Here is an 18,141-nt window from a genome sequence, read left to right on the forward strand (position 1 = left end):
GGTAAATGATTGGCATCAGCTTTAATGAGAGACGTAAGAAATTAATTTCCGGGAATTCAAAATTCTCGGGGGTTCTATGAGTTAATATAATCGATCAATAATGGATTAAAAATATAAAACCAAATTTTCTGGGGATTAATCACTCCAATAAATCCAGAACAATAGGAAATTGCAATTACAACAATGACTTCCTCATTCAATTTGTCTAAATCGAAAACAAATCCCCAGAATAAATTTGTTCCACCCCTGAGGAAGTGAGTGGGTGGAAATGACTGGCAGGAGTTCTAATAATAAATACAACTTCCTCAGTATTGACTGAATAACAAAAAAAAAATAATAAAAAAAGGTCTGATTTTCTTTACAAATTATTTCTTTCAAAATCGATACAGAATTATTTTATTTAAATAATTCTGGACAATTCTTTTATTAAAACAATTCTGCACAATTGTTTTATTTGAACAATTCAATAATTTATTAATTAAAAATTGTTTAAATTAAAAATTAAATCATTGAAGACACCAAAAAAATTAATCAATCGATCGTTTTCCTTTCAAAAAATAATAACAAAATAAATAATAATATTTTTTATGCCCTACATTTATTTATTATTCAAGAGACCCTTTTCCAAACCTCAGAATTTCTAATTAATTAATTACCCCCACTACTTAAATCCCACACATAAAAAAAAAATAATAATAACTTCACTTCTTAATTTATCTAAATCGCAAATAAATCCCCCGAACACCCCCCCTCCACCCGGAAAATATCGAGTGGGAGTAAATGACTGGTATCAACTCTAATGATACATACGATCTCTCGACTAATGAGCGATTAATATCGAAAAATCCACACGCGCTTCGATAGGAAACTCGTGGGTGGATATCCGGTTTTATAAATCCAGGGGTTACTGCACCATTCGCCCACCCCTCATCCCTCAAATTTCGCACCTTCCCCACCCCCTCACACCCTCTGATTACATACCAGGGGTTATCAGAATGTTGCTCTAGATGGCTCTATCCACTTTTACGTCATCTAATCAATTCGATCGCACCGCGTCGCACGCCAACGACTTCACCCCCGTCTCCACTCGATAATTGTAATTGCGTTAATGCATGTGATCGTTACGATCGCGTTAGCTCAGGGGGGGTTGTGGTTAAAGAGGGGTAAAATCACTTGGTTTGACAAACGATAGGCCACACCGACATTAGCCCGTGGACTCCCTTGATTTTCCAGGTAACTACGTTTATTGATTTAGGGGAGGGTATTCACTGCATTAATTTCAAATTCCCTCGTTCCTCAGTAATTAACGAGAATTTTTGATTGGGGGTGGGGGGATTAATGATGGGGAGGTGGGTGGAGGGAGTCGGTGGAGTTTTTGGGGGGAAAGATGTGAGGAAAATCGGAATTTTTGGAGGAAAAGAATTTTTGGAAATTGGAAGGGAAAATTTTTTTATTTGGAAAATTATATTTATTTTATTTTTAATAATTATGATTAGGAGTTAATAAGTTGATAATCAATTGTCCAAGATAATTATGTGTCTCTAATGGAATTTATTATGTTATTTTTTCAACAAAATAAATTTTATCCGAGAATTAAATAAAAAAATTTCGGAAAATTTTTATCATCAGAAAATAAACTGGAAAATTCGTCACATTTTCGGATTTTCCCGGTCCACATTTCCCGGAGAAACCCGAGATATTTGTTCCAAGTTTGATTGCAAAATTTGACGAATGTCCTCGAGAAATTCCTCCCCAACTGCAGCCCCCCGACATCCAAAGAATTTCGGATGAGATTCGCTAGTGGAACGTTTCGTGTTTGGTCAGACGGCCTTGCCGCGAGTACCAGTGGCGATACTCACTCGGGGGGTGGATAAAATTAAATAGGGGTTGGGAGGGGGTGGGCTGGGGCAAAGCCCAGCCTCTCCTGAGTTCGATCGTGCCCACATCGACGTAGTCCTGGTGAATCACCCGGACTCCCCATCTGTTCCATTGGCTCTCGATGCAGTTACACATCCATAAATCCGATTGATCGTCACAACAAACTGACAACTTGCCAAATAACCGAATATCGTGTTGTACGTGGGCACCGCTATTTCCATGTTTTCCCAGAATTTTTTATTTATTTATTACTCGCATGAGTGGATTAATAAAGGGAAAAATTGTAAATAAAAGTTTTCGATTACTGGTGGGTTTAGTTTTTTTATCGGTTTTTAGGGGAGGGAAGATTGGGGTTTCTTTGTTGGAAAATATATTACGGCGGTTGATGAACAAATGGATGAAATGAAAAACAAAATAAATATATAATTTATAATTTTTAATTAACAAAAAGGACAATTTAAAGACATCGAAACTGTTCTTTTCATTAAAATTTTCTTATGACGATTTATTTTTTAAAAATCAAGGGCTTCACGTTGTTTCTACCTTATTTTGTTTATGTCATCCCCAATTGTTTAAATATAGAATATTTTAAGCCGTAAATTTTGTGAATATTCGTGTTACTTTCACATTTACATCGAAGTTTTCGTGTTAAAATCCTGCTACGGTTCCATAAAATGTATCATGAGTCATTGCTTCCTCCCTTTCCCCCAAAATTCAGTAAAAATCGATAAATGATAATTAACTCTCACTCTAATTACTACAATTTAATTCTCACTTCAATAATTTTTTTTTATTTTCAATCCAGAGATTTTTGGAACTTGAAATAAAACGAAATCTTCATTAATTTTTTATTGAGCCCTAGGAAAATTACCAGGAAGATTTAAATAATTGTATTAATGTTATAAGTCCTTTGAAGCAACACACACACACCCCCATGCCACCCCACCTCGGGGGTAAGGCTCCACAAAATATTATACGTTGTGTCGCGGTCAACCGACGAGACCATCACCGGGATTACGGCACCAGAGGTGACTCGCACCGTTGAATAAAACCCGGGTGTGTGAGCCACCCTTTGTGCAACCCCACTATTATCGAATTCACAAAGGTAAACCGAAGGAGGGTTGCTTACTCCCCTGGGCGTATACCAACATCTACTTCCCACATTTTGCATAATATCTTTGTTCATTTCATCTTTCGCGTTATTCATGACTTTGGGGTAAAATCTCAATGGAGAGGGGGTGGGGGGGGGGTGGATTACACTGACCGACGAGACGTTTGTAATTTAGATTCTCATTAGGAGACTTGTAACAACAATTTCCGGGATTTTACCGCATTTTCGTGAATTAATTTGATGGGAAAAATTTGTTTATAAAGTTCTTGAAAGATTTTTTAGGAGGGTGGGGGTGGTTTAGGGGTGGGGGGTGAGTTTGATGGGGAGGAAAGACGTTCAGGCGATCGGTCACTCGTATCGGGAGAAATAGAATTTTTTTGTGGTGAATAATTGTTTATTTTTAATTTATAACAATTTTATTCTGTGGTACATTAAAGCTCGATGATTATCTTTTTATTTAAATAACTTTTTAGTTAAAAAATTGCTTTACTCGAAGGATAACCTACTCGATTGATTAATTAACTGATTAATTCATTAATTAACTAATTTTCTTAATAATCACAAAACCTTTGAATTTTAAACAAAAAAAAATCGTCAAAATCGAGTTAAAAAAAATTTGAAAACCAAAGTAATCATTATTTATTTAAAAAATCAAAGTTTTTCTATTTACTATTTTCCTCCCCACAAAATTTTCAAAATGAAACAAAAGTCAGGGAAACTCGTACCTAAATAATAGACGAAACCCTGCGAGAAGGACGATATGGCTTTCAGAAAATGTGCTATCGTTTTCCTGCATCGAATCTAAGTGCCTCAGAAACTTCCAGAAACTTCGTGCCCATTCTCATGAGTAACTTGCTCGTGGGTTGCACATCCCTCCCCCCCAACGCACCCACCCCTTCTCCACCCCATTGCCGGAAATTACCGAGTAAATTTCCTATATTTCCTCCAACAAATAAAAAAGAGAAAACGATCGGGGCACGTGGCGTGAGTAAAGTGAGCCATGAATGACGACCAACGAGTCCCAGGTGTGTCGAGGGGCGGATGTTAATTTACCCTGGGTCGGTGGGGGATGATGTCCGAGGGGCTGTTCATCTGGGAAGAGAAATGAGGGGTTGAGAGGACGGGATTTAGACGACGAGAGGACTATTAAGCCTCGAAATCCTCAAGATGAGGATAAATCTGCTCTTCTCCTTTCTCATCCCTAAAAAAACACCCCCCGCACCCCTATTTCTCCATAAAAAAATGATAATAAATGTCAATAATGAAAATCGCGAATATTTTCTATTAAAAAAATTTAATACTTTGACAGAAAATAAAAAATATATTCAAAAGTCGTGACAAGGGGATGAATATCACCTAAATATTTATTTAAATAAATAAATATTGCTATTTATTTATCTAAGTAAATAACTATTCGCTAAATCACATCGTGAGTCGGTTATTTTGATTTGTTGCCTTCGATTGAAATATTATTTTTTATTTTTTGAGAATTAAAATAAATTTTAGTCGAGAAAAATCATCTGTCGTATCGATCTATCGAACGAGTACGAAAACTCGAGCGACGCGTGTGGAATACACCCCCCGGATGAGGGAGTTACCACGAAATACGGGGATTACAAAGAATTGGTGAAGAGAAACGGCTCCATAAGACGTTCCAAGATGAGAGAAAAAGAGAGGGTGAGAGGGTGAGGGGGAGGAAAATATGTGCCTCGAGATCGATATGCGGATAAAAGGTTTCCATCGGGTGTTATATGCCCTCCCTTTCCCTCACAACCCCCTGGGTCTTGTCAGGTACAACTGGGGGATTATTTATTGCTCGGTAGTGGACAAATTCCAATGAAAAATAAATTGAATAAATCGAAAACATTAAAAAAAATATTTTTAAAATTAATAAGTCGTGGAAATACTCGTTAATTTGCAAAATAAAAATAAATTAACTGTTTTGTGATGTGATACTAATTAAATAATAATTTAATTCTAATGAAAAATGAATAAAATTAATGGAAAACTTTTTAAAAATATTTTTTAATTAATAAATCGTTGAAATAATCGTTAATTTACAAAAAAAAAAATTAATTGTTATAATGAGCTGATTAAATTGATTGAAGTGGTACAGTTAATCAATTAGAGTAATTAGATTTATGAAATTAATGATTTGTAGGGGAGTAATGATTGATTTGGGATAAAATCAATGAAATTTCCTTCGATAATCGCAAATCAGATGTACCTGCCACCATTCCATTGTCATTTATGGTCTATTGATGTGGGTTAGACCACCAATAATACGTCGGTACAAAAGACCATTGGGTGTACCTACCACAACGCGATTGCAAATGGGACAGAGATGTTGGGGAAGGATAATAATTCAGGGTCTTTCCCTCGATTCCTCGAGAACTCGTGTGTACACGAACTGGGTTAAGCCCACTTTATGGCACGCTCACACGTGAGTTGTCAAGCTGCCACCAATGTACAAATTCAGGGGTTTTTTACCTTCATTTTTTCACCCTGACGCCTTCTCATTCTCGTGAGGGCCATTCACAGGGAGAAATTAGTGCGCGAAAAAATGATGGGACAGAAGGAGTTTTGGTTTAGTAGGTGCTGACATTTCGAGAAAAAAATTCGGAAAATTATGGAAAAATTATAAATAAAAAATATCAAATTCACTGAGTGGATGTGACACTTGAAGATTGACAGTTTCATAGAATTTTTAGTCAATTTTTTTAATGAAAAATTCGTTAATTTGTTTAATGTTTAAGTCATTTTCACGTGGAAAGTGATTTATTTTTGAAAATCAGATTCATTAGATTATTTTTGGGATAAATTTGATAATTTTGGGATTAATTACCTTCATAATTTGTCATTCTTCTTCATTAATGAGATAAAATTCTTCACAAACATTTTTTTAAATTTTTTTAACATAAAAAAAAATAGAAAAAAAAATTTTTTATAACTATTTCACTCGTTTCGTGAGTTTCCCCCATTTTTTTCACTAAAAACATAAACAATATGTCAATATTAATATTTATTTATCTCTTGAAACCCGTAATTTCTCCCCATTTTCCCAAAATTTCACTCAAAAATTCCCTGAGTGCTTTCCACCCCCATTTTAAACTCCCACCCCCCCTGAATTTAAAGCCCCAGTGCACCCCTTTCACGTGTAACGAGGCGATGGAGTTTAGTGGTCGAGGGGATGTCATTGAAATATCCGACGTGGAAATACTTGCGTGCGAAATACCGTACCGTAAACGGTTGAAACCGTACACTTTTGGCCGTCCACATGGGGTTGGGGGATGAAAAACGACGATAGGAGGTGAGGGTAACAGTTGAATAACAGTTGCCCTCGTTCACGACACTCGGCGTCGAGAGTGTTTCCCCCATTTACGATGGACAACCCCCTGCCAACACTTTCAACCCCCTAAAAGCACCAGCGAACGTTTAATTTCCTTTTTTACCCCCGCGGGGTTGAATTTCTCTGCCTCGATTTTTTTTTACCACTTTCCAGTGGAAAAAAATGATGGCTCAAGGCCAAATTGGGGGGTGTGTAACCTCCCGGTGGTTGGGGATGATTTTCTCACCCCCTCGAGTTGCGTCACTCCCGAATTGTCCGCCCTGACACGGTTTTTTTCACTGGGAAGGGGTAGGTACCATCCCCATCGCCTTTTGCGGTGACAAACGGTGGAACTGGACATGGGGGGCACTCACCCCTCCCGGGGGTGTCCGTCTCGTTGCGAGTTACCCCCAGACACTCAGTTATAGGACAATTCCCCGAAGGGGGTGAGTTTTAAAGGGGAGGGGGAGGGTTAGGAGTACGAATTGTGGGGCATTCGACAGGGAAACTACCCGACTTGAGTACAGGGGTGAACGATTAACCCTCACCCCCCGAAAAATAATCAAATATTTGGGGGAAATAAAATGAAAAATCATTTTGCAAATTTTTGAACTGAAAATTAAAATGGAAAACAATTTTCGTGTTGAGTGATGAGTGGAAAATTCATTCCTTCGACTGAAAAATAGGGGATGGACTGGGAATTGGGGCTCATGAATAAATTTACTCTCCCCTCGGAATTGAGGAATTGCATCACGTGTTGTCTGTTATTGTTTGCGAGATTTCGTGCTCCATCAACATTTCCCGGGACCAGAAACCCGATCGTCCACCGGTTTTTCATTGTTGACAGGTGCGTGTCAATGTTGATACAAATGGATAAATAATCTTGAATAAAAAATATTTTTTTATCGCGTGGAACATAAATTATCTTCACTAATTAATGAATTCGGGAGAGTTCAGAGCAAATAATAATTTTTCCAACGCCATTTTCATTTAATTACATCAATTTTCCCCCAAAAAAAATTCACACAACGCGATCATAGTTCTCAAAATCATCATCAATTATTTAAACAAAAAAAATTCAAATACACAAATTATTTATCACTCAATCGTCAACTGGAAAATCTTCCAAAATTTCGTCGAAACACGTCCCACGTCGCCATAAATTTCTCTCACCGAAATTCCCAGTAAAATAATCCACCCAACGACCTCCAATCCTCCCTCATCCCCTAACTGCCCCCTTCAACCCCTACTCGCATTGAAATTCCCCAAGACTGTGCACATCTGCTCATAATTTAATTCAAAACAAAAAATAACTGACACAAACTGAACTCTGTGTCAGTCAAAAAAAAAAAACCCACGTACAGACGTCGGGGGGTGGAAGGGGGGTGGTATGGAAAACGGGACGGTTGATAAAAGTGATTCGTTATACCAGTGAACAGCGATAAACCCGAAAACTCTGTTCCGTTGTTATGTGGGGCGCGTTGTGACGAGTTCTGGATGCAGTCAAAATATCACAAACATCCGGTTAAATGTTTCGAGATTATTATCACTTGGAAATATCAACCCCTGCGATTTTATTCACGAAATTCTCGTGATGTATCGCGCAGTATTGACAGTCGAGTAAAGATGTTCAAGGTCAAAAATTAATGTCAAAATAATCCGCGAGTTTTTCGAAAGAAGAAGAAATATTGAAAATCGCAGAGAAAAAAATCCAGAAAAAATAAATAAATAATTTTCCTGGCGTCAGTTTCAGGGGAAATTTATCTCAAAATTGGGGAGAATCATTAACTAACTCTGGGGAACATTAGAAATTTTTTTTTAATAAATTTTCCCAGAGGAAATACTACAATTTTCATTTTTTTTCCCGTCTTCACGAGTGTCTGCCCAATCCCGGGATTAACCACTTCCCCGAAGCGTTTTTTGGACCTAAATATTCATTTTCTTGACCCATTTTGCCCCGGAAAATTTTGGTAACCTATCGATTGGTTCGTCAACTCATCCCCTTCGATCCTACCCCACCCCCCAAATTTTTCCCGCCATTTTCCGGCGTTAAATCTCTGAATTTTCCCCTCCCCTTCGCCCTCGATTCCATTGATTCGCATAAAGCTCATTCACACTCTCACCCCCATCCCCCCCTGTTTCGTGTGACTTTTACCTCGATTCACTCGCAATCTCGAAGTTTTTTTTTCATTCAAAGCAGTCACAATAATTCAGAGGGTAAAAAAAAATTGAGGGAAAGTGGATGTGCAAGTTTTTCCGAGCGATTACGAGCCCGAGGGTCTCTCCGCCATTGTCAAATGTCGACGAGAATTCAATTGAAGAAGTTGGGTTGAGTGATAATTTATTGCGATATGCGGGAGCTCTCTCAACAGACCTGGATGAAGGCGCCTGATATAATTCACATTTAACCCCAACGGCTAAAATTCTCACCCCTTTGTACGACGAGAGCTTTTTATTCTCTTTGTTGAACTCGAATGCGGCACAAAGAATTTGTTACAGGGGCTGATTCTCTCGCTTGGAATGTCAATGAATTGAGCTTTTTAGTTACAAGTATCGACGTTTTTTTTAAATGAACATCGAGACCGGGTGAATATAGGGGATGAAAACGATTGTGAATGATTATTATTTTGATACTATCGAGGGGCTCAATTGTTCGATGAAAATGAATTTTTAAATAATTTTTATTCGGGTGAAATCGACTCTCTTTCCCATCATTACTGTTATTACTTTTTTTAATTAATTTGTTTAATTTAACTCGAGTGAATTTGTTGGTTGAAAATCAGTGGAATTGAATATAAACAAAAATAAAATTCACTTTCAATTTTTATCGTTCGTAATTGGAGGAATTTTCGTGGAAATTCGTCTCGAAAGCTTCAGGTTTTTTTTTAAAATAATTAGGGGATGAAAGACATATTTTTCATGGTTTCCGGTACAGTCTGAGTCCATATGGAGTACAGTTAAGGGTAATGGGCCAGGGTAACGCAGATAACATCGAAAATAAAAGGGAGAAGAATGGAGGGCTTATGAAACCGTAATGGTTGTTGGAAAAAAATATAAATAAATAAAAATATGTAGAAAGATGATCCTAATGGTCGGGCCCATGGTTCATAAATTCACCACTTCCCTCAGTATCTTTTCACCCACCTCCTCAACACGAATGACGCTCGCATGACTACACACGTGCCTTTGAGCTGTCAGATGAACGGAAATGCGACAGAGTCACGCGATATTATTCCATCCGAAAGGTTTCACTGGAAAAACTCAAAATCACGGGGTGCGTTGGACAAAGACCGACGGGAGCTTTCACCGGGTCGTGAGGGGATGGACAAAGGTTCTGAGATGGATTTTTTTTACTGACACGGAGTGTCTGTCACCTCATTTATTGGGGGGGAGCTTTTTTTAGGGAAAGTTCAGAGTTATGGGGTAAAGCCAAAATTTTCCGGATGTCTGGGAAAATTTTGGAGGTTTTCCGGGTGTCGAGGGAAGTTTTTGGAATTTTTCATGGTCTGCAGGGAGTTTTTGGAGGGTTTTCCTGGTCTTTGGAAAATTTTTGGAATTTTTCCTGCTCTCTAAAGAGTTTTTATAATTTTTCCTGATCTACAGAGAATTTTTGGAGCTTTTCCCTGGTCTTTGGAAAGTTTTTGGAATTTTTCCTGGTCTGCAGGGAGTTTTTGGAGGGTTTTCCTGGTCTTTGGAAAATTTTTGGAATTTTTCCTACTCTCTAGGGTATTTTTATAATTTTTCCGGATCTACAGAGAGTTTTTTGAGCTTTTCCCTGGTCTTTGGAAAGTTTTCGGAATTTTTCCTGCTCTCTAGTGACTTTTTATAATTTTTCCTGATCTCTGGAAAGTTTTTATAATTTTCCTTTAACTCTCTCGCAATTTTCCTGCTTCAAATTTGTCAGTTTCTTCCCGGAAACAAATTTTTCCTCAGCACAGGATTCATGACACGAAAGCTCTGAGTGTTGTAATTCGATTAATAACCCAGTCCAGCTCGTTTTCCTGGTCTTCCGAGAAGTTTCAAGTCCAGCTTAGGAGACCACATTGGACCAACCAGGGACAGGGATAAGTGGAATGACACGAAGCTGAAAACTACCCTCGAAGAGGGGCATACACTGTTAATTCTCCAAGTGCGTCCTCCAAGGCCTTTACAATTTCTCACTCAACTCGGTGCTGTGAAGAGAGCTTTCAACGCTGTTTCTACGACTCGGGGGTTATTTATTTAATAGACGAGAGGGTAAATAAACTATGCTGAGACCTCTTGGGGTAGTTGAGGGGATTATCCTGGATGTTGTACTGTCAATCCACTCAGCAGCAAATTATAAATCTACAAAGTGCTGAATGCAGTGGTAAAATGGTGAAAAAAAATTAATCAGACGAAAAAGCACAACTGCGAGCCCTGTTTCATCCCCATTGGACCACTGCATTCATCCCCCTACCTTTAAGTAATTTGTTTAATAACTTACGGATGTGACACACGTCGCAAACTCCTCATGGACATGGTCCTCGCTCTGGATCTTCCTGGACAGGTTGACGCACCCCCTGAATTAACACTAGCACTGACACTCGGGGTTGTGTGACGCGTGGACGGGGGTGCATCGTTATCCCCCGTGGCCACGGCCACCCCCGTTACACCCGTGGTAGCCAGCACTGCACGACGTAAAATAGGGCCCGTATATGCAACCCCCAGGGCCCAACGTCGGACTATACCGCGTACCAGCCGACGGGCCAGACGCACCCCTGCGCCACCCACCCTGATAAATTACCCTATTGCCCCACACCCCTTTAACAAAGGGGGTGGTGGCACACCTATCAGTCACCCTCAATTAAATTACTCAAAAAAAATCATTCCACAAAATTCAAAAAATTGTCGACTCAGTATTTCTCACCCCACCCACTCAATTGTTTATCAACTATATTTATTTAATTTTTAATATTTTAATCACTCGATGAAGGGGGTCACCAGTCGAACGATCAGTTTTTATCATTCCTCGTAACATCCAATTCGCCGAAACATCCTGAAAGCAAAAATAGAAAAAAAAATGGTAAATAGAGGGTGAAAATGGGATTGAGGGGATGATTTTTTACTCTTTTATTTGATTTTTTTTTTTTTCACCCTCTTTCTCGTGGATCCCATCCTGAATTCGACTTTATTAAAAACGGTAGTGAACTGGCAACCCGACCAAGTCAGTATCACTTCACTCGAGATATCAACCCTCTATCCCGGGGTGTACGTGAGTACTCATACGTATTTCATCCCCCCATGAACTCCTCGATATGTGATTCACGTAGGGATGCTGCTACAACCCACAGTAAAATATCGTATACTGTTACGCGGGGGTTTCGTTGTGTACGTGCCGCGGGGGTGGGTTTTTTTATTATCAGGTGAGGGGGTGCGTGGGGGGAGGGGGGAATTTAATGATGAATGGAATTTTTGAGTTTATAATGTGGGCGAGAAAGGGGAGAGATTTAAACTTTCAACGGGGGTTTTTTCTCCTCCAGTGATTTATCGAATTTTTTGGAGGGGTTGCAGGGGGTGAAATCGTAATTATTCTCGGAGATCTTTCGGGTTTTTTTAGAAATTATTCTGCTTCCGAACAGAATTATTTCAGCTGATTATTTTTTTGGTTAAGTCAACCCCAGCGTAGGGGGCTCAGGGGGTGGGGAATTAACCCTTCGTGAGGGGTTTCCTTTGGTGGTTAAATCGTTCGGGTGAACTTCATCTCGTAGGAAGTGACACCGATACCAATCCGCGATAATCCCAGTGTAATAATTAGCAAAATCAACCCCATTCAACCCTCACCCACCCCCGGATAATTCCCACCACCCCTAATTATGCCCGATAGTTCGCCGATCTCTCCAACAATGTTAGCGACACAGCATCATCTGCGTGGGCAGTTTCCACATACATTGGTAACTGTACACGCGGATACGTCGACACCGGGGGGTGATATCCCCCTGGAGGTGGAGCCCAATGCTAATCGCAGTGCCACTGTTAAGGATCGATAAGTCCAGCAGGCAATGATGTAACGTTACACCAGAGACTTTACAAAATTCATGACTTCTTTGACCCAGTGGAGAAACCGATAAAATTGACACTTCAATTTTCGTCCAGGGGAGGGTGGAATTAAAGTCGTGTGCGGGGGGAAAAAAAATTCATTACTCGAGTAATTGCGGAGGGAATAATTCCTGTCGTGTACAATGAATCTTAGTTTTTTTTTAATTCGGGGATTTTTTGGGGGATGAAAATTGGGGTGGGACGGAATTTTTATTTGGAAATCGGTCATTAAGGGATTGGTAATAATTAGGATTAATTAACCTCGTTCCCAAAATAATCCCCCCCTTCTCCCTTTTTTAAAAAATTAAACGAATCAATTCTTTAATTAATTAATAATTAATTTAATTAGAGTCTAAAGAACTATAACAATTTTGTCTTGACTCAACAAAAAATAAACCCAAATACCAACAAATAAATTACAATAAATAATAATAATTACGAAATTCAATTGAAAAAAAAATTATCACAATTCATTAAACAGAAATTACTTTCGTTTGTGCAGCAAAAAAAAATGCTAAATGATTATTTACCTAATTATTATTAATTTATCAACAAAAAAATCGTATTATACCCCACCCCCCATCAATTTCCCGTTCGTTTCTGCAAAATTAAATACCATAAATCGTCATAAATTCTACTGTACCTGCAACTTCCCTCGTGTCAGCCCTCTCTGCCCCATCCCCCCGCCCCCACTCCCCCCAAAATTCCCAAAAACCACTGTACATATTCACAAAGAGTCCAGATCCACTAAAAAAAATTTTTTGAATCCTCCAATACCCCCCCGGCCCCCCACCCGGGCCCGTAAAAATCCACTTCGTCCCCTGCTAGCGATCTTTCCACCCTCCGCTGAACACCTCATTAGTCCTCATCATCAATCACTGAGATCCTCACCACGAGGTAAACCTCATCACCGGTAAACTTAACTCTTCAACCCCTTTACCCACTCGCAAACCCAACTCGGGCCCGTGATTGTGGTCCCGTTGGCGTCTGGCAACGCGTCACGTGACCATCTCACGAGTCCCAACACTGTGGCCCGTCTTTTCCTCCCCAGATGATGTGTCTCGGATATTCTGATGAGGACACTGGCACCCTGGATGATCATCGTTCACCACTTCCTCGATGACGATAAATTTTCATCCCCCGATGATCCCTCAGTCATGAAAATTCCACCTGTCATTCCCCAGTGACAATCAGATGTCCTCAGTCCTCACCTGGACCACCAGCACATCTCCATTCCCAGTATTTTCCTGAATCCTGATGGCTTTATTTCGAGGTTATCCCAGGACTTGAGTCACTCGCGCAGGCTCACCCTCATTTTTCATTCCTCCACCTTAATTCCACCCTTTCCCACGATCTCGACATCCTCAGTCGTGATGATTCTCTCGAGTACCGCGTGCCTGATGTCCTTCACCCTTCCGGTATGATCCAAAAGGCATCAGGAACTTCCCCCTGACTTTAAAAAAAAATCCAACCGATCAGCGAACCCCCTCCCCTGTTTAATCCACCCCCCGTCCACTTGATTCCCCTGATCCCGAAGGAAGTGTCCGACTCACGGCTTCAATTCTCTCCCCCTTTCAACCCCCAGTTGATACCACAAATGTCTGACTCGTTTCCTGCTTCAAGGACTCGATTTTTTCTCTTTTTTGTACGATTGACGCACCAGGAGTTAGGATTTTTTTTTCTTTTATTTCGGATACAAAAATTCGTAGCACATCGGTCTTGACGCCAGGTGAGAGGGTGCGAGAAGCCAATAGCGACGTTGGACGGCTCGTTGCCGGCCTCACACTGGCTCCGACTACCACCGCACAGCCGCCGATTACGCGCCCCGCCTTGTCACTCGCCGAAATCAACCCTCCCGCCCTCTCCCTCTTTCGGGATTTTTTTTCCCTCTTTCGGGGGGGGTGTACAAGGGCCGGAGGGTCCTGGGGGGACACTGCCAGCGCCTCCGAACGACGTTTCAATGAACCTCGTTGGTAGGGGGTGGGTTTTTTTTTTTTTTTGTCGGAGACTGACGATAGGAAACTGCCGGACTATTTCAAAAGCTCGATCACTTGCGCTGGAGCGCGCGTTTAACTTGGTGGTAATTGATAATCCAGGGGGAGGGGGGGTGAGGAGATGTGGGGGTTGTATTTTCGGGGAGCAGAAGGGGTTGACTGCGATTTTTTTAATTTTTTTAAGGCGCCATTCGGTGTATTTAATCCAAAATTATTTATTTTTGAAGGAAAATTTGGTTGAAATAATTAGAAATATTTTGAAAAAATACTTTTAGTTGATTGGGATTTATGGTAATTAAAGAATGGTAAGATAATGAAAGCGATTGAAATTGTTTTTATTAAATTATTGACACGAGCTTTTCATTTATAAATTATTAAGTCGAAAAAATCAGTAGATTAGACAATCGTTTGGCCATCATCCCTTTATTTCTTGACATCCTCCCTCCATAAACCTCTCGATTAATAAACTTTCATAAAGTACACATGTACATATACTCTCTCCCCTTTGATGCACTCATTAACGACCCCCCCATCCCTCATTAAACGAAAAACGCCTTGAATTGTGCGCATTTTAAAGCTCGAAAGCCAACAAAAATCCCACCACAAAATCCAAATTACGAAAATAGAATTCACGTTCTTGAAGACTATTTAACGTATTTGTTCTTCATGTTCCTCGGAAGGTGAAGCATTTGCCCTCGATGACATCTCAGAGTATGTGACAGTGACAGTTGAAACAGCCACTTGGTCTGTATGTACGTGTGTGGGGATAAGTTGATTTTGTTGGACCCAGATTCAGCGAGTCCTCACTACCCTCACTCAACTCCTCGATACTAAACGTATCCGTGAGATCTTGTTTGTGCTTTGAACTGTCTTTGCCACGTGAAATTGGAAATAATGTCGTTTCATCTTCACTGAAAAACAGTTTAATATCATTACCAAACGGTAAATTACTGGGGTAATTGGCCTCGAAGTTTCACAAGTGGTAGACTGTTGGATACCTTTCGCTGTCGCTCCTCCAGTACTCGACCAGTGGATGATGCTCGTTGCTCTTGTGGGGAATGGGGAGCCTCTGAATGGGGATTAATCCACTCGAATTGCTGGATACCATGATGCTTTTATCGGTATTAGACAGCTTAATGTAGTCGAAGCTCCGCTGGATGCGCTTCGCCTGCTCGATCCTGGCCTCTTCGTGTCATTAAAAAGTTTTGTTATCATTGGAATACGTTGGAGAGGGTTTTCGGGTACTTACCCAATTTTTTCTGCAGCTGCTTCGTGGAGGATCTTGACAGCTGGGGCTGATTGCTGCTGCTGCTGCTGTCACTGGTCTGGATAATTGTAAAATCATAATTTTCCAGGGGAATAATTTTTTTCTCTTCTCAAATTGACAGAGAAGACGACTCATTGAACCCAACTAATTAATTTCTGCCCAACTAATTAATCTCCCCAACATGTTCCACCATCAAAATAAACAAACGTCGAGGCCCAGCAGAACTCACCAAAAAAAACCTCTCGTCCTCTCCATGATTGACAGGTTTCGGATCACTATCGATTCCACTGTCCTCCATGACACCTCAGGAACTTTCCTAAATCGCCTGAAATGCGATTTCTCAATTACGAACAAGTTGTTAATCCCCAGAAGTCGTGATCTACCATACGGACAACTTGTTGACACTCTGACATCAGCATTCCGCACCTCCAGTGGACATCATCCACCAGCGAGAGACAAATCAACCCCAAAATTATCGTACAATTAATAGAATTGTTATGACAAATAGCCTCAGACTTTGTTTATCCCCATTATCTTGACAATGTTTTCGACGTGGTCAAAGCACGACTGACACCCGCACCCTTCCAACCCCTGTGCTATCGTCGTCGTATTGATTTTTGCCGGCGAACCACCGGAGTTCACTGGAATCGTGTGAACCTTCCGCGCAACAGTCATTCTCCCATCTTTTATTTTCAGTTAAATTAATTGACTTAATGTTCCATACGAGTGGAGTGCAAATACGTAATTGGAAAATGTTTATCTTGACTTGTCTGGTCATATTCACACCTGTTTCACTGTATCCAAGGTAACGATGACATGTATCATGTCAATATCCGGTGGAAAATGGAAAAATTATTACGAATGTCATGATTTAAACGATAATTATGTAATGGAATTGCCCTTTTCATATTAATTAATGGGAAACAACTTCCCTCGATCATTCTGGTACGTTAAATATAAATCGTTGGCCCTTTTTGTTGTTATTGCAGAGCCCAGCTGCGCTGTTATCACCCAGGGTAACCAGTCAACTCGGTGACTCCTGATGTACTTGAAATACGACTCCAAATCAATTAAATAATTTTTTTTTATCGTCGTCAAACAAAATTATCAAGATGCCACAAACAGGGAAGAAGACGTCATCAAAGGCCTCAGAGTCTAGTAAAGACGTGAGTACCGACTGTTACGGTTCTACTTTAACAACCGAGATATTATTTTTTCAACTTGTTTATTTAATTAAAAAATTATTGAGTGACCTGCTGTCCCCCAACTGAGACAATCGTCGATTTTGAAGGAAAAAAACTGGAATTTCCAGTCAGAAAAATCATTTTATTGTTGATAAAGATCTAACAATCAATTTTTCATTTAGATCCTCCGGAAAAGGGACTTTTTAAGCCCCCAAGGACAGCCAAGGGCGCCTAAAAAATCACTTTTCCCCTCAACGTAATTAAATAAAGTATTTTCATTCTGATATTCCAATCGTGATGACGTCCTCCAGCAAATTAGTATAGGAAGAAGCAGAACCTCGAGGTTGGATCTACTGGGTGGGGATATGGACTGGCTCCGTGGGAAGATATTCCTGAAGCCGGAAGATCAGGTCCAGCTGAACGAAGCAGAGCTCCAGGAGGAGATAGTCCGGGTGTTGACAATGCAAGACACGAGAATTCCTGACGCTCTCATCGAGTGGTCGTACAGAGAAATGGAATTCGTGAGGATTCCCAACCCCCCGAACATCATCAGCGTGTTGGATGTCCCCGGGACACTCTTGAGTCGAGACTCTGAAGAAGCTAAAGCACAATTGGGGAGTAGTTATCAGGCTCCCGAGGAAGTGACAGTGGATGCGAAGCCAGAAGAGGAGAAAACAGAAGCCAGAGATGATGAGGAGGACGAGGGAGAGGAGGCAGATGACGATGAGGAGGCGAAGCAGGAGGGTGGGGTCGAGGCAGAGGCAGCTGTCGATGGAGACGAGCCGAAGAAACCGGTGAAAGTTCCCAATCAATTCAACTTCTGCGAACGAGGGGCCCTGACGTACATCAATCCTGTCAGGGACATGAGCACTCAGACTGTCCCTCCACCGACAGCTTCCTTCAACTCCCACGTCTTCCAGTGGACTATTTACGACGAGTATCAGGAGGATTACGCTGCTCAGCAGCTGGAGAAGGAGAAGGACAGGAAGTCCCAGGGGCCGGGGCAGAAGAGGGACGAGGGAAAGAAGAAAGCGCAGGCAGAAGCTCTGGCTGTCAATCAGACGATGCTGCAGGCTGCCAAGACCCTCGAGAGAATGGTTAACCAGAACATCTTCGATGAGATCGCCCAGGACTACAGGTACTGGAACGATCCCAGTGATGAATTCAAGGATGGCGAGGGCTCACTCCTCCCCTTGTGGAAGTTCCAGTATGACAAGACTAAGAAACACGATGTCACCAGCATGTGCTTCAATGCCAGGTACTACGACCTCTTCGCGGTTTCATTTGGAACGTGTGAGTTGATTTTATTGAGCTTTTTTGAT

The 18,141-nt window shown here is 40.7% G+C and overlaps 3 protein-coding genes across 16 annotated transcripts in view; 1 reads left to right on the forward strand and 2 right to left on the reverse strand.

Annotated features, from left to right (window-relative positions):
- The window catches only part of Ih (I[[h]] channel), an 86,382-nt gene extending 75,128 nt beyond the window's left edge, over nucleotides 1-11,254 (reverse strand). For 2 of the 11 annotated variants that reach the window (XM_064137654.1, XM_064137664.1), the window contains exon 1: nucleotides 10,783-11,254. In XM_064137654.1, coding sequence (XP_063993724.1) covers nucleotides 10,783-10,817 — 35 coding nt within the window. In that variant the 5' untranslated portion in view covers nucleotides 10,818-11,254. The remainder of the gene's footprint in view (nucleotides 1-10,782) is intronic. The other 9 variants (XM_064137658.1, XM_064137656.1, XM_064137659.1 and 6 more) reach the window with 9 other exon arrangements.
- LOC135171251 (dynein intermediate chain 2, ciliary) overlaps nucleotides 1-18,141 on the forward strand; it is a 40,205-nt gene that overhangs the window by 20,164 nt on the left and 1,900 nt on the right. Inside the window, exons 1-3 of one of the 3 annotated variants that reach the window (XM_064137667.1) lie at nucleotides 16,297-16,440; nucleotides 16,625-16,801; nucleotides 17,131-18,112. In XM_064137667.1, coding sequence (XP_063993737.1) covers nucleotides 16,748-16,801; nucleotides 17,131-18,112 — 1,036 coding nt within the window. In that variant the 5' untranslated portion in view covers nucleotides 16,297-16,440; nucleotides 16,625-16,747. Of the gene's footprint in view, nucleotides 1-16,296; nucleotides 16,522-16,624; nucleotides 16,802-17,130; nucleotides 18,113-18,141 lie in introns of those variants that run through there. The other 2 variants (XM_064137668.1, XM_064137666.1) reach the window with 2 other exon arrangements.
- On the reverse strand, nucleotides 14,617-16,273 carry LOC135171258 (uncharacterized). 2 transcript variants are annotated; one of them, XM_064137677.1, is made up of 5 exons: nucleotides 16,028-16,273; nucleotides 15,865-15,960; nucleotides 15,618-15,693; nucleotides 15,367-15,553; nucleotides 14,617-15,279 (listed from the first exon to the last, which is right to left on the reverse strand). In XM_064137677.1, exons 2-5 carry the CDS (start codon nucleotides 15,931-15,933, stop codon nucleotides 15,075-15,077), a joined length of 537 nt encoding a protein of 178 aa, XP_063993747.1. In that variant the 5' UTR covers nucleotides 15,934-15,960; nucleotides 16,028-16,273; the 3' UTR covers nucleotides 14,617-15,074. The 2 variants fall into 2 exon arrangements, with proteins under 2 accessions (XP_063993747.1, XP_063993746.1); XM_064137676.1 differs by having other exon boundaries at nucleotides 14,619-15,279; nucleotides 16,019-16,273.

The sequence above is a fragment of the Diachasmimorpha longicaudata genome, chromosome 19, assembly GCF_034640455.1.
Source record: "Diachasmimorpha longicaudata isolate KC_UGA_2023 chromosome 19, iyDiaLong2, whole genome shotgun sequence".
Lineage (NCBI taxonomy): Eukaryota > Metazoa > Arthropoda > Insecta > Hymenoptera > Braconidae > Diachasmimorpha > Diachasmimorpha longicaudata.

Coding starts and splice junctions, on each gene's coding strand:
- LOC135171258 (XM_064137677.1), bottom strand. CDS start 15,933: ATGGAGGACAGTGGAATCGATAGTGATCCGAAACCTGTCAATCATGGA. Junction 15,554..15,617: donor GCAGCTGCAGAAAAAATTGG/GTAAGTACCCGA, acceptor AATGACACGAAG/AGGCCAGGATCGAGCAGGCG. Junction 15,280..15,366: donor TGGAGGAGCGACAGCGAAAG/GTATCCAACAGT, acceptor ACTGTTTTTCAG/TGAAGATGAAACGACATTAT.